Source organism: Trichomonas vaginalis, chromosome III (assembly GCF_026262505.1).
Source record: "Trichomonas vaginalis G3 chromosome III, whole genome shotgun sequence".
Lineage (NCBI taxonomy): Eukaryota > Parabasalia > Trichomonadida > Trichomonadidae > Trichomonas > Trichomonas vaginalis.
In genome coordinates this window covers 78,162-92,236 of record NC_067205.1, presented here as the reverse complement: position 1 = coordinate 92,236, position 14,075 = coordinate 78,162, and the positions used below count along the sequence as shown (strand labels likewise).

General features: G+C 32.5%; 6 protein-coding genes across 6 annotated transcripts; 5 read left to right on the top strand and 1 right to left on the bottom strand.

Annotated features, from left to right (window-relative positions):
- Positions 1-112: 112 nt before the first annotated feature.
- TVAGG3_0612290 (V-type ATP synthase regulatory subunit B/beta family) lies at positions 113-1,650 on the top strand (the record flags this gene model as incomplete). The annotated part of the gene is made up of 1 exon (XM_001316682.2): positions 128-1,618. One exon carries the CDS (start codon positions 128-130, stop codon positions 1,616-1,618), a length of 1,491 nt encoding a protein of 496 aa, XP_001316717.1.
- Positions 1,651-3,284: 1,634 nt separating this feature from the next.
- TVAGG3_0612280 (uncharacterized protein) lies at positions 3,285-4,590 on the top strand (the record flags this gene model as incomplete). Its single annotated transcript, XM_001316683.2, has 1 exon — positions 3,410-4,255. The coding sequence occupies one exon, from the start codon at positions 3,410-3,412 to the stop codon at positions 4,253-4,255; it is 846 nt and encodes a 281-aa protein (XP_001316718.1).
- A 3,056-nt stretch (positions 4,591-7,646) lies between these two features.
- Positions 7,647-8,144, top strand: TVAGG3_0612270 (uncharacterized protein; the record flags this gene model as incomplete). The annotated part of the gene is made up of 1 exon (XM_001316684.1): positions 7,647-8,144. One exon carries the CDS (start codon positions 7,647-7,649, stop codon positions 8,142-8,144), a length of 498 nt encoding a protein of 165 aa, XP_001316719.1.
- A 225-nt stretch (positions 8,145-8,369) lies between these two features.
- Positions 8,370-9,950, top strand: TVAGG3_0612260 (armadillo (ARM) repeat-containing protein family; the record flags this gene model as incomplete). Its single annotated transcript, XM_001316685.1, has 1 exon — positions 8,380-9,879. The coding sequence occupies one exon, from the start codon at positions 8,380-8,382 to the stop codon at positions 9,877-9,879; it is 1,500 nt and encodes a 499-aa protein (XP_001316720.1).
- Positions 9,951-10,148: 198 nt separating this feature from the next.
- On the bottom strand, positions 10,149-11,687 carry TVAGG3_0612250 (G-protein beta/gamma-subunit complex binding; the record flags this gene model as incomplete). The annotated part of the gene is made up of 1 exon (XM_001316686.1): positions 10,262-11,665. The coding sequence occupies one exon, from the start codon at positions 11,663-11,665 to the stop codon at positions 10,262-10,264; it is 1,404 nt and encodes a 467-aa protein (XP_001316721.1).
- A 375-nt stretch (positions 11,688-12,062) lies between these two features.
- TVAGG3_0612240 (glycine-rich protein family) lies at positions 12,063-13,221 on the top strand (the record flags this gene model as incomplete). Its single annotated transcript, XM_001316687.1, has 1 exon — positions 12,709-13,179. The coding sequence occupies one exon, from the start codon at positions 12,709-12,711 to the stop codon at positions 13,177-13,179; it is 471 nt and encodes a 156-aa protein (XP_001316722.1).
- Positions 13,222-14,075: the final 854 nt, after the last annotated feature.

Here is a 14,075-nt window from a genome sequence, read left to right as displayed (position 1 = left end):
AGTCTAGGTAGTACTTTAATATTCTATAATAAAATCCATACCCACTTTATTGAACGATAGATGTTTCAAAGCTGATCGTTCTATGGCCGTCTTGTCAAAACCCCCGTAAATCTTCAGAACTTAAAATATGGCTGAATTAACTGAGCAACAAGTTCATGAGGCCAACGTCGCCGCGGCGTTACGCGACTACGTTGTTCACCCACGTATAGAATATCGCACTGTTACATCCGTCAACGGTCCCCTTGTTATTTGCGACAATGTCAAGTTCCCACGTTATTCAGAAATCGTCCGCGTCACACTTGGTGATGGCAGTGAGCGTCGTGGTAAAGTTATCGAAGTCCAGGGCAACAAAGCTGTCGTCCAAATCTTCGAAGGTACAACAGATATCGATGTCAAGCGTACACGTCTTGAATTCACAGGTGAAACACAGCACACACCAGTTTCCACCGATATGCTTGGCCGTGTTTTCAGTGGTTCCGGTCAGCCACTTGATCACGGTCCACCAGTCCTTGCTGATGCTTATCTTGATATCGAAGGCCAACCAATTAACCCATACGATCGTCAGTACCCACGAGAAATGATTCAGACAGGTCTTTCCTCCATCGATGTCATGAACTCCATCGCTCGTGGCCAGAAGATTCCAATTTTCTCCGCAAACGGTCTTCCACACGATCAGATCGCTGCCCAGATCTGCCGTCAGTCCGGTCTTGTCCAACATAAGGGCAAAGACGTCAATGATAACTCCAAGGAGTCTTTCGCTATTGTTTTCGGTGCTATGGGTGTTAACAAGGCTACCGCTTCCTTCTTCCAGCAAGACTTCGAACAGTCCGGCTCCATGGAGCGTGTCGTTCTTTTCTTGAACCACGCTAACGATCCAACAATTGAGCGTCTCGTTACACCACGTATTGCACTTACTACCGCCGAATACCTCGCTTACGAGCAAGGCATGCACGTTCTTGCCATTCTTACAGATATGACTTCATATGCTAACGCTCTTCGTGAAGTTTCCACCGCCAGATCCGAAGTTCCCGGTCGTCGTTCATATCCAGGTTACATGTACACTGACTTTGCCTGCATTTACGAGCGTGCAGGTCGTGTTAAAGGCAGACCAGGTTCCATCACTCAGATTCCTATTCTTACAATGCCTTCTGATGATATCACTCACCCAATTCCTGATCTTACAGGTTATATCACTGAAGGACAGATTTACGTCGATCGTCAGCTTTACAACAAACAGATTTACCCACCAATCAACTTGCTTCCATCCCTTTCCCGTCTTATGAAGTCCGCTATTGGTGAAGGTTTCACACGCAAGGACCACGGCTCAGTCTCCAACCAGATGTACGCTTCTTACGCACAGGGTAAGGATGTCCTCGCTATGAAGGCTGTCGTCGGTGAAGAATCTCTCACTGATGAAGATAAGAAGCACATCGAGTTCCTCGAAAGATTCGAAAACAGATTCTTGAGACAAGGTCCTTACGAGGCTAGAAACGTCTTCGAATCTCTCGACTTGGCTTGGGAAACACTCAGAACTCTTCCAAAGGAGTCACTCAAGCGTATCGATACAAAGACACTCCAGGAATTCTACGCTCGTGACGGACAAGCTCGCCAGGAATAATTGCTTTAAACGTTTTTTTTCTATACTCCAAATTTATTCTTAATTTTTTTTTATATAACTTTACTTTTTATCGATGAATTCTATCACTGATGATGATAAGTATCGATTGTTCATTCATGGGAAAGATAGTTTTGCTCTTTGATAGTTGAATTTAGAAATTGTTTCAGTTATTTTTCGTCGTTACAAATTCATTTAATCAAGGGATCGAATTGATGGGTATTTCATTATACAATTGTTCATAGATGAGAAATAGAGAGAAAATATTGGTTTGCTCTATAGACTTGAAAGTTTCTGCCTTTCTCTACTTGGATATGTCAGTCAAATCTGTTAGTTAAATGAGAAAATGGCTCAAAATGTTTATAAGAAGATTTGTCTCAAATACGATTTTTTTCATATCACATTTCACCTGAGACCATCATCTTCTACTTCTATTCAAAAAGCATCGGTAAAGCAACTTATATTAGCATTAGGAAATAATAAAACCTGACTAGAAAGTATAGTTTTCACTAATTTGTTGAAAATTTGGAAAATGATATTCGAATTTCCAAAATTTCATGCAACACCTTTGCTTCTTTCACATCACCAAGCAATGGTGGGAGCATTTGCATCACAGATGCTAAAATTCCAATTGAAATCCAGAAATGTATTTTTATTAACGTCACTTCTTCATTAGAAGGTGGCGCAATATACTTATATAATAGTCCAACAAACTTATCTTATGATTACTTTTTTGGCTGCGCTTCCAACTGTAAATATAATGGAAAATACGGAAACGCAATCTTTATTAAATATTCTCAATCTGATTTTAACGAATCCTCATGCTATTTGTGCGCAAAAGACTATATAGTATATACTGACACGTGCGTTTATTCATCTAATGATAAGTTCATATCCGTATATGGAAACGGAACAAATAACTACGGAGTTGAAGGATCTGGTTTTTTAGGAATCCATTATTCACAACCAGGAACTTATGTTAAATTTTGTCAGGTTTATAAATGTTTTGATAGGTTTTATATTGAATATGGACGAAGTAGTTACACTGCATCATTCTGTAATTTCATTGATGCATCTGGCCAAGTAAGTTCATTTGGTATTGCTGAAGGAACTGCTACTTTCGAAAATTGTGTATTTATTGATGCATTAAATAAGCCTATATATCAATATGGCAAAATTACGATTCAATATATAGATTGCTCATCAAATGAAAATAGACCAGATATGACTTATACTTCTCTTGAAAAAACCAATTTTCAGACATCATTTTCATATGATCGAATAGTTTGTAATCAAGTTCAATGTTCAAAATTTATTAACCATCGACTAATCTATTTTGAATTTCTCTTCGAAATTGCTACATTGCAATAAACATTGTCATGTTCTTGGAAATCTCAAAATCTTCAGATTTTTTATTACGAGATTATTTGTCTCTTCTGCTTGCTTTGAATAAACAATAAACACAACAGTAATTTAGACAACTTTATTAAATTATCGATGAATGATTCATTCACTTTATTGAATAATATTTAGGATACATGCTCATAAAATTTATGGGTCTAAATATCCTTCTATTTCTTGAAATCCGCAGATAAATTTTTCCCCCACATACTCTTTTTTATGCTAGATAAAAATAACCTTTTTTATCTCAATTTTATATCACATTTCTCACATCTCTATTTTCGGTCTTATTAGGTTTTGCAGCATTTTTCATTTTAGAACTTCCATTAAATGACTTTATACAATAATAAGGCATGCATATCAAGATCGATTTGAATATAATATGGGAATTCAATGGAAATTAAAGTTAGAATTTCCCGCGTTTCATGCAGTACATTTGCCTCTTTTTCATCTACAGAAAATGGTGGAACCATTGGAATCTCAAATTCAAAAATTCCAATTGAAATTCAGAATTGTAATTTTATTAATAGCACATCTTCACTGGAAGGTGGGGCGATATACATTAATAATAGCGAAATAAGCTTATCATATAACTATTTTTATGGATGCACCTCAAATTGTAAAGAAAACGGAAAATACGGAAATGCGATGCTTGTAAGTCAGACTCAATCTGATTTTAATGAATCTTCTTGTTACATGTGTGCTAAAGATAGTACAATGTATTCTGATACCTGCGTTTGCTCCACATTTTGTAAATTTATTACAGTTTCCTGCAATGGAACAAATAACTTCGGACAAGAAGGCTCTGGCTGCATAGGAATTCACGATTCGAAACCAGGCTCATATGTAAAATTTAATAGAGTTTATAAATGCTTTGATAGGTTTTATATTGAATTTGAAAGACCTGTTGTTACCGCATCATTTTGTGAATTTATTGATGCAACTGGACAAATTAGTTCATATTCTTTAGTAGAGTGTACTGCTTCATTCGAAAATTGCGTATTTATTGATGCACTAAATAACGATCCATTTCTAGTAGGAGAAGTTCACGTGCAGTTTATAAATTGTACATCAAATAAAAATCATCCAGGCATGACACATAAATCACTCGATAAATCAGATTTTCAAATTACATATTCCTCTAATCAAATTGTTTGTAATCAAGTTGCCTGTTCAAATTTTGTTAGCCCATATATGATCTACTTAGAATCTCTCTTCACATTACTTTCACTTCAATAAAAAATATCTTCTAGTGAACGCTTTAATCGTAAGAATGTATTATTGATCTTATTCTAAAATTCATGGATTTGATTATAATTAATTTAATGAAGATTAAATATAAATTGTGAAAGCTAAAGAAAAAATAAAGTTAAGTGACTCAATTTCGATAAAAGATTATAGCTATTGAGTATTTCATATAAAATTCGAATCTGCAATGATTACTTAATGCTTAAACAACTTATGAGTACATATCAATTAATTGAGGGTTTATAAAAACGTGTGAAAAATAAGAACTCGCATAAGAAATTAGTTTTTAAAAAGTTGAAGAATCTTTCCATAACTTTAGATTAAATAAATTCCTTGACATTTTGAATTTTGAACATATTCATGAATTCTTATTTATTCCAGAGCATAGGATCTTCAAACGAGATCAATACAAAAATTGAAGAATTAATACATCAAAATTCTCACAATTTTATATCAAATTCTAAATCTTCCATTCTTTCATTTTAAGAACTAGAGCAAGAAGAAGAACAAGCAGCATGCTGTAATAGCTATCTAAGGGAATAAAAGATTAAAATCCAAGTCAGATTGGAAATAAATTTCCAATGGAATTCCAAAATTCCAGAATTTCATGCAGTACCTTTGCTTCGTATTCATCACCAAACAATGGTGGATGCATAAGCATATCTAATGCGAAAATTCCCATTGAAATTGAGAATTGCAATTTTATTAACACATCATCTTCATTAGAGGGTGGTGCAATATATTTATTTAGTAGTCCAACAAATTTAACCTTTAATAGCTTTTATGGTTGCGCTTCCAATTGTAAAACCAATAACAAGTACGGAAACGCGATGCTCAGTCGTCAGTCTGTGTCAAATTTTAATGAATCATCTTGTTATTCGTGCTCTATTGATTTCACGATGTATTCGGACAGCTGTCTAAGCTCTCATTATGAAAAATTTATTTCCATTTTTTCTAACGGAACTTATAATCATGGAAGAGGGCGCTGGATTCATTTCTATCTATGAAACAAAAGAAGGCACATTTTTGAAATTTAATAAAGTCTTTAGATGCTTTGATTATTATTTTATAGAATTTATTCGTAGTAGTTATGTTGTATCATTTTGCGAATTCGTGGATGATTCTGGTCAAGACTATTCGTTCTGTATTGTAGAATGCACTGCTACTTTTGAATGTTGTGTATTTGTTGATGCACTTAATAAGCCAGTTGATTTACATAATTCTCCAGCAATTCGATATATCAATTGTGTTTCTAATAAAAATAAACCAAGTTTGACGTATTCTCCTCTTCAAAAATCAGAATTTGAAATGACATTTTCATTGAATAAAATAATTTGCAATCAAATTCCATGTTCCAGATTTGTTCATTTTATTCCAATCTATTATATATCACTCATCGAATTAGTTGTAATTTAATAAAAATTTTAAAGAGTCTAGATCTAGTTTAAGCTTGTTTAACAATGAAAGGAATTTATAATTTCATTCGCAAAACATTTGTTTATAAAAGCTACATTAGAAACGAAATCTCATTATGTGTTCTTATTGAAAACATATGAAACTATACAATTTCCCTTATTGAAATGCAATCAATATTTAATTGGGAATCTGTTGAATTTTTATGAAATTTGATGTATTTTTTCTCTCAATTTTATATCACATTTCATTTCGTTTTTCAATGTATTCGTTTTATGATTTGGAGCTTAAAATGTCCCTGAAGTTCTCTTAAGGGACTTTACAAAACAATAAACCATTAAAATAAAGATAAGTTTGGAGTTATTTTGGATATTACTTTTGAAAATTCCAGAATATCATGCAGCACATTCGCATCACTTTCATCAGTTGATAATGGTGGAAGCATTAGCATCTCGAATGCGTCTGCTCCCCTTGAAATTGTAAATTGTATTTTTATAAATAGCACATCTTCACTCGAAGGTGGTGCAATATACTTATTTAATAGCGCAACAAACTTAACTTTTGATTGTTTTTACGGATGCACTTCATGTTTAAAAACCAATGGCAAATTTGGAAATGCGATGCTGCTTAAACAATCTGAATCGACATTTTGTGAGTCCTCTTGTTATCTGTGTGCCAAAGATCATGATAAATGCACTGACAGTTGTGTCACCTCATCAGGAGAAAAATTCATTTCATTTTCTTGTAATGCAACAAATAATTACGGAGTATTAGGTTCTGGTATGATGGGGTTTCGTGATACGAAGCCTGGATCATTTTCTAGATTTAATAAGGCTTACAAATGTTATGATTATTTTTTTATGGAGTTTGTGAGAAATAATATTGTTGTCTCGTATTGTGATTTTATTGAAGCTTCTGGCCAAACTTTCACTTTTTGTCTTGTAGATACTGTTGTCACATTTGAAAATTGTGTATTCATTGATAATTTTTATAAAGATTCTTATAATTCTGGAACGTGTCAAGTACAATATATTAATTGTACATCCAATGAAAACAAACAAAGCTGGAAGTCAACTTCTGTTATAAGAGAAGAAATCAAAAGGAACTTTGCATATGATAAAAGAGTTTGTAACCAAGTCCTCTGTTCCAATTTCTTAATGGTAGGTCAAGTTTATCATGATAAACTCTTGAGATCATTGTCTTTTCATATAATAGTAAATAATTATTAGTTAATTAATCTAGATTCTTTCAAATATTCCATTCAATTTATTTGACACTTTTAATTGATGTCAATTTTTTAATGAAAGATTTGATTATTCAATTGGATTTCTAAAAAAGTTTCACTTGAGTGCTTTATTTGATATTACGATATAAGTATGGCTAATATAACTTATATTCCAAGAATCATATCAGTTCTCTCAAGTTTATAATCAATTTCATCTTGATTTTCAATTTAGACACCCTTTTTATGGTTTTAATTATTTATCCAGATATCAACTTGCTTTAGAGGATGAAATATCAGCATATAGAATAATTGCTCTTTTTGTGACATTTTTTTGAATCAATTCAATTTATTGAATATCTCTCAATTTTATATCACATGTGATAGAATGAATATATTTTGAATAATGAATTAAAAACTTCCCGAGTTTCATGTAGCACCTTTGATACTTTTTCATCTTCAAACAATGGTGGAAGTATCAGCATCTCGAATGCTAAATATTTTTTTGAAATCGAAAATTGTTTATTTCTGAACAGCACATCTTCATTAGAAGGTGGTGCAATATACTTATACAATAGTCCCACTAATCTAAGTTTTAATTGTTTTTATGGATGTGCATCCAATTTAAAAACAAATGCAAAATTTGGAAATGCGATGTTAATAAAACAATCACAATCAAATCTGAACGAATCTTCTTTCTATTTATGTGCTAAAGATTATACAGTATATTCTGACAGTTGTGTTTGTATGTCTGGTGATAAATGTGTTTCGCTTTTGTGTAATGGAACTAACAATTACGGAAAATCCGGTTCTGGCCTTATAACTATTTTTGACTCAAAGCCCGATACATTCATGAAGTTTATTAAGGTTTATAAATGCTTTGATTTCTTTTTTATTGAATTTGTTCGAACAAATTACACTGCATCTTTTTGTGATTTTGTTGAAGCATCCGGTCATTCGCATTCTTATTGCGTCGATTCATGCATTGCGACATTCGAAAATTGTCTATTTATTGATTCATTAAATAAAGAAGCTTATCTAGTTGGACCATATCAAGTAAAGTTTATAAATTGTTCATCAAATGAAAATCGTCCTGATATGACTTTTACATCACTTGAAAAATATGATTATCAAACGACTTTTTCTTATAATCAAGTATCTTGTTTTCAAGTAAAATGTACAAGATTGGTTAATCCTGGTGCAATATATTATGCACCTCTCTTCGAAATTATTACAATTCAATAAAAATAACTATATCTAAACTCTTTGAAAATTACTTCATGAACAAGATTACTCATTATTTTTACTATAATGTTATAAACCATATATTTATATTATCAAATCTTCGTTTTTAGATGTGTTAAAAGCAAGGAAAATGACCAAGCTTTAGATTGAAATTCGACACTTTTTTTGAATTGTTTTAGAGCGATATTCCAAATTTTTGTCAAAACATTTTTTTCTGGATAATTTTTATGCTTTTATGGATGGAATAGTAAATGATTCTGAAGAAATAAATATCAATATGAATATGTATCAGATAATCCAACAGGATTTTGAAAAAGATACATTGAAATTCGATGGAATTTTGTTCAATCAATTATTAGAAAACTTTACATATGCAAACAAGAATAATGATGCCTGTAGTATTGATACAATGATCGAAATATTCAAATGTTTGCATTGTTTTCTTACATCTTTTACAGATAATCAATCAATAATTTCATCATTGCGAGAAAACGAACATTTTAAAGATGCAATTATTGAAAATTTAACATTATTCAATAATATTGATATGATTATAGGAAATTTAACGTTTTTGAACCTTTTAACTTCATTTGAAGATAATGAACTTATCAAATTTTACTTTGACATAGATACATTAGAAAAACTCATTGAAAGACTTGTGTGTACTTCAGAAATATACGAAAAATCAAGTTTTATTTCAAATCCAGAACCAGAAAGTTTAGATGATGACGAAATTCATATAATATGCAAATGTATTTTATTCATTATAGAAAACATTTCATTTTCTAATATTTATGAACCAGAAATAATAGAAAATATTTTATTAACTTTATTAGAGTTCTTAAATACATGTACTGATCGATTAGTTTTCACAACATTAACAGTTATAAAGACAGTTTTATCACAACTATTAAAACAACAAAAAGAACAATTAGAAACACTTGAATTATTATTTTCAAGATGTTCAAGGAAAATGATTGAAATGATTGAGTTAAATGATGATTTGAAGGTTATTTCTAGATGTCTAGGAGTACTTAGTGCCATTACAAAATACTGGAAATCGGATAATTCTTTAAAATATTTTTCAGAACTCTTGCCAATCATGTTTCGTTTATTAGAACAAATTGATACGAATGAAGAAGAATATGCTCCGGAATTTGAAGAAAATTACATGATTTGTCTACATAATTTATCAGATTTCAAAGATTTCAGAGATTCTATATTCCAAAACATTGACATGGATCTTATATGGTATAAATTTTATGGTATTAGTGAAGAATCCAATCAAAACTTCATTTTTTATCTTTGCCGAATAATTTGTATAGAAATATCTCAGATTTCCAATCTTAACATCATTCCAAAACTATTAGATGCTTATGTAGACTCCAATATTTCTATTCAAAAGTCAATATTCTTCACTATATCAAAATCATTGAATTCTCTTACAGAATTTGATAAACTTTTATTGCTTAAATCCGAATTCATTCAGAATTCAGAGCCAATGAGCGTATTATCTCCAGAAGCGGCTACAAACTACACAGAATTAGTTTTAGATCTATTAAATACTGTTACAGCTGATGAAAACTTAGTTTCTCTTTATATAGACCAATTCAAAGATCTCTCAACATTGGGTGAAATCGAAGAATTAAAAGATATCAACTCTTCATTTGAGAAAGCCGGGCTTCTAATAGAAACAATCAGAGACACATTGAAGAGTTTTAATATAGACTTGTAATTTATTTGTAAATATTATGTTTAATTTATCGAAATTTGTTTCTTCCTTCCATATTTTCATGTCAAACTATCCTACAACGCCACATTCATATTAAAATTTTTAAACCTCTATGTCTTTTGTTTATTTTTATATGATTGTATTACCAGAAATTTTATATTACGTCTCTGGAATAAAAAGATCGGCAAACCATGTTCAATCTTTGAAGTAATAATTCTACTTATCATTATAAAGTTCAAATAACTGAATAATAAAAAATTTGATTTTGATATCTCATCATAAAACTTTACTCAATCGAAAAAAAGGTAAATAATAGACAAACAGTTCCGTAATTATAAAGCAAAATTTTAGAATTACATTTAATTACGAAATAATAATAATTTTTTCATTTTGATGACGAATAAGAATAGTATGAGTAGCTACCTGATTCAGAATCAGAGTCAGAGCTAGATTTCTTAGCCTTCTTAGCATCATGTTTCTTTTCTTCCTTCTTTTCCTCTTTCTTTGGCTGCGGTTTCGGTTCTTCCTTCTTTGGCTCCGGTTTTGGCTCTTCTTTGGCCTTAACCGTTTTCGCTTTAACCGTTTCTGTAAATGGAGCCGGTTCTACTTCATTTTCAGCGTCTGAAGCTGGTGCTGATGGCTCCTTCAATATATGTCTTACCTGGATCTGTGATTCATCTGGCTTCAAACATTTCTTCTTTGAAGAAGATTTTTCTGCGATTGGATAAACTTTTGGTGCAAACTTCTTCATCATGTTCTCTACGGCCTCTTTATCAAGAGATGATAAAGAAGTTGTCATAATCCAAGCATCTGCTGGACGATCTGTATCAACTTGCCTGAGATAGGCTTCTGTAACATGTTTAGTAGCTAAATCGACATCTGATGCTGCTCCTGTAAATCCGGCGTATGTAGATTTGAATTGAACAATATTCTTTTGTAATTTCTTAGCGAAAACGTCTGATTTGTTGAGTACGAGGCAGATTGGTGTCTTTGCGAATGCTGGATCTGCTGCAATTTGTGAGAATAATGTAAGAGAGTCGTTTGCTTGAGATGAACCTGGTTCATTAGGCAAAGCTTGGCCAAAGTTGGATAATGATGCAACATATATGATTGCATCAACATCCTTGTAGTATTTGTGCCAATTCTCGCGCTGAGTCTTCTGACCACCGACTTCGATGATTTCGACTTCGTATTGGTTGAATTTGAGGGCGTGTCTGTCGAAGCTGAATGTTGGGATGCATGCTTCAAGTACTTGTTCGTTCGTAGCTTTATAGTCATTCGGTGCAAATTCTTCTGCATGGGCAATGAGGACGTCTTCGTTCTCGAAAAGATTGTCATTCTTAATAGAATAGAATGATTCTTTGAATGACTGATCCGCCCAAAGTTTTGCGATACCTGAGGCGATTTCAGATGTATAATTGTCACTTTCTGAAGGAGTAGAGCGAATTAAATGTGCTATTTTTGCGAGTTCATCGCTAAGATAGACTCCTGCCTTGTCAAGAGCCTGTAAAACGAGTTTAACGTCTGTGATTAAATTCTGTCTGATTTGTTTTGTATATATTTCGACAACTTTAGCTGGGAAAGTACCAGTGTAGATGTTATCAATTTGACGGCAGAGTGTTGTTTTGCCGCTATCTCCCGAACCAAGGACTAATACACGTAAGGTTGCCTCTTCGAATTCACCATTTGTGATTTTGACTTCAACACTGCTACTTCTAGCAACTTGTGTTGCTTTAACACCCGTTGGTTTGGTTGGAATGTCTTCTGGAGCAGATTCCGCACAGCCCATTTTTTCTAAATATCCTTTTTTGCTTTTTGAGAAAGAAAGAATTTTTTTTCTAACTCAGATTTTTTATTACTTCAATTCAAATCATTTTAAATTATAAAATGGAAGATCATGATTGTTTTGTTCTTATAATGATATTTGAATTTTGGCATCGATCATCTAATTAATTATTTATCCGAAATTTATCAAAAATTGAATGAAATTGATTTAAAATCGCGGAATATTAATAAACTTAATACCAATTTGGCCACATTGCGTTATTGATGATGCAAACTAGGGCAGATAGTTCCCCATTGGAACAATTCAGATAATTTCATCAACAGATCATGAAAATGATATTATTGTCATTTTGTAAATTTTTCAGAAATTGATAACTTTACGTGACATTTTTAAAGTTCAAGTTTAATTATCTAGCTTCGAGCTAGAAGCTGAAAGGATAAGCGTACTTTCTTCGTAATTCGACAGGATCTGCCAATGAAAAAGTTACTCAGATCAATGACTCATTTGTATTTGAATATCCCTGTATTTCAAATACAATCTGTGAACCATATATCATTCAATTCCAAAGGGGAAGATATAGAATCGAACTTTGGGGCGCCTCCGGTGGAAATGGTCGATTCGGGAACTCTCCAGATATTAGAATCAATTCTGCTGGAAACGGCTCATACGTTTCTGGGGATATCTTCTTAAAAGAGCCTGTCAAATTTTATTTATATCTAGGTGCGAAAGGTTCAGATCAATCCTCATTAGATGACTATTCCAATCAAACATCGGGCGGTTGGAATTTTTGGGGAACCGGCGGGATTGATAAGCAGGACCAGACCCAACCATCACAATATGCTCCTCCAGAAAGTGGTGCGGGTGGAGGAGGAGCCGTGGACCTTCGAATTGAGTATATCGATATAAACCTTCCCAAATTAGATGATGATGTGCTATTGAGTTCTTTGAAAAGTCATATCGCCGGATCTGGGGGTGGTTCCGTATCTGATGATGTTTCATTAGGATTTCCAGGAGGAACTATTAAAGCTCCCAACAATGGTAGATACATGTTTGGAGGCACTCAGACGCAAGGTGAATTAAGAAAAGGACAAAAAGGTATTGATTCTGTAAACAATCAAGGTGGATCAGGGGGCTGCGGAAGCGGATATCAAGGAGCATATCATATATTTAATGAAAACATGACTGGTGATGGCATCTTCCAATCCGGAGGATCAGGAGGAAGCTCATATATAAGCGGGCACCCTGACTGCATTAGTCCTCAATATCCATCAGACACAGTTGCTAACGAATCCACTCCTTTTCATGAATCGAAGTTCTATTTCACAAACACTAATATGAAAGGTGGCAATGAGTACATGCCAGATTCATTCAGTAATGATAAAATACTTGGGCATGTTGGCCATGGCGCTTGTAGAATTACATTTTTGTTCAATCCTATTTGTCAAACAGAGATGATTTGCAACATGCATAGATTTACAATCAGTTCGATCTTTCTATTTGTTTGCTTACTTTCATAATAGGAAATGCTGCAGACATTGAAGGGAAAATGGAAATTAAACCATCTAAATTTCTTCAAAATTAAATGTTTTTTTTTCTTTATAATTTTAATGATTATGTGGATTACATTATTGTTAATAGTTCACAACTCCTTATGACTTAATAGTTAAGCTTTTCTTCTCAAGTATTATCCTAAAATTCAATTCGATTAATATTCATAACGAATAATAATTACTACATCTCAAAATTTGCACACCTTGCTCGAAAGGAGTATTATTCTAAAAGCTTTACTATATATCTAAATAAAAACAAATATAATTTTATTTTTATGAAATTTTAAACGAAAAATTAATCTTTAGTAGCACATATAATGGCATTTTTCACTAATGCTTTATAATCTGAGATATATTTAATTTGATTTGAAAAGAATTTGCTACAATCACCGGCAGAGATCTCAAATGGGATAAATGTAAAGTTGTTATACTTAGTGCAAAAGGCTGTTGAATCAATAATTGCATTTCCTGAATAGCTATCAAAACATGAATTTCTAACAGTAACATCGCTGGAAAAGTAATTGGCTTCAGATTTAAGATTCCTTCCATAACAAAATTCCAAAAGCACTGTTGCACCTTCAGCAGCTCGGATATTTTCCAATTTTAAATCACCTTTCAAAGAACAATTTTGAAAATTGGAATAAGAATACTCCGAATGCCCTGTATAGGTTGCTTGAATCATTACATAATTTAATAGGGATATATCATTATAAGCTTGAATAAATCGATAATATGTATTTCCACCAGTATATGAATGATACGAACTTATATGATTAGCAATATTGTTTGAGCTATTCATCGAGTGAGAATTAGCTTCTTGACATGTTAATGCAAAAGTCCATCCATGTATCTTTGATGAATCA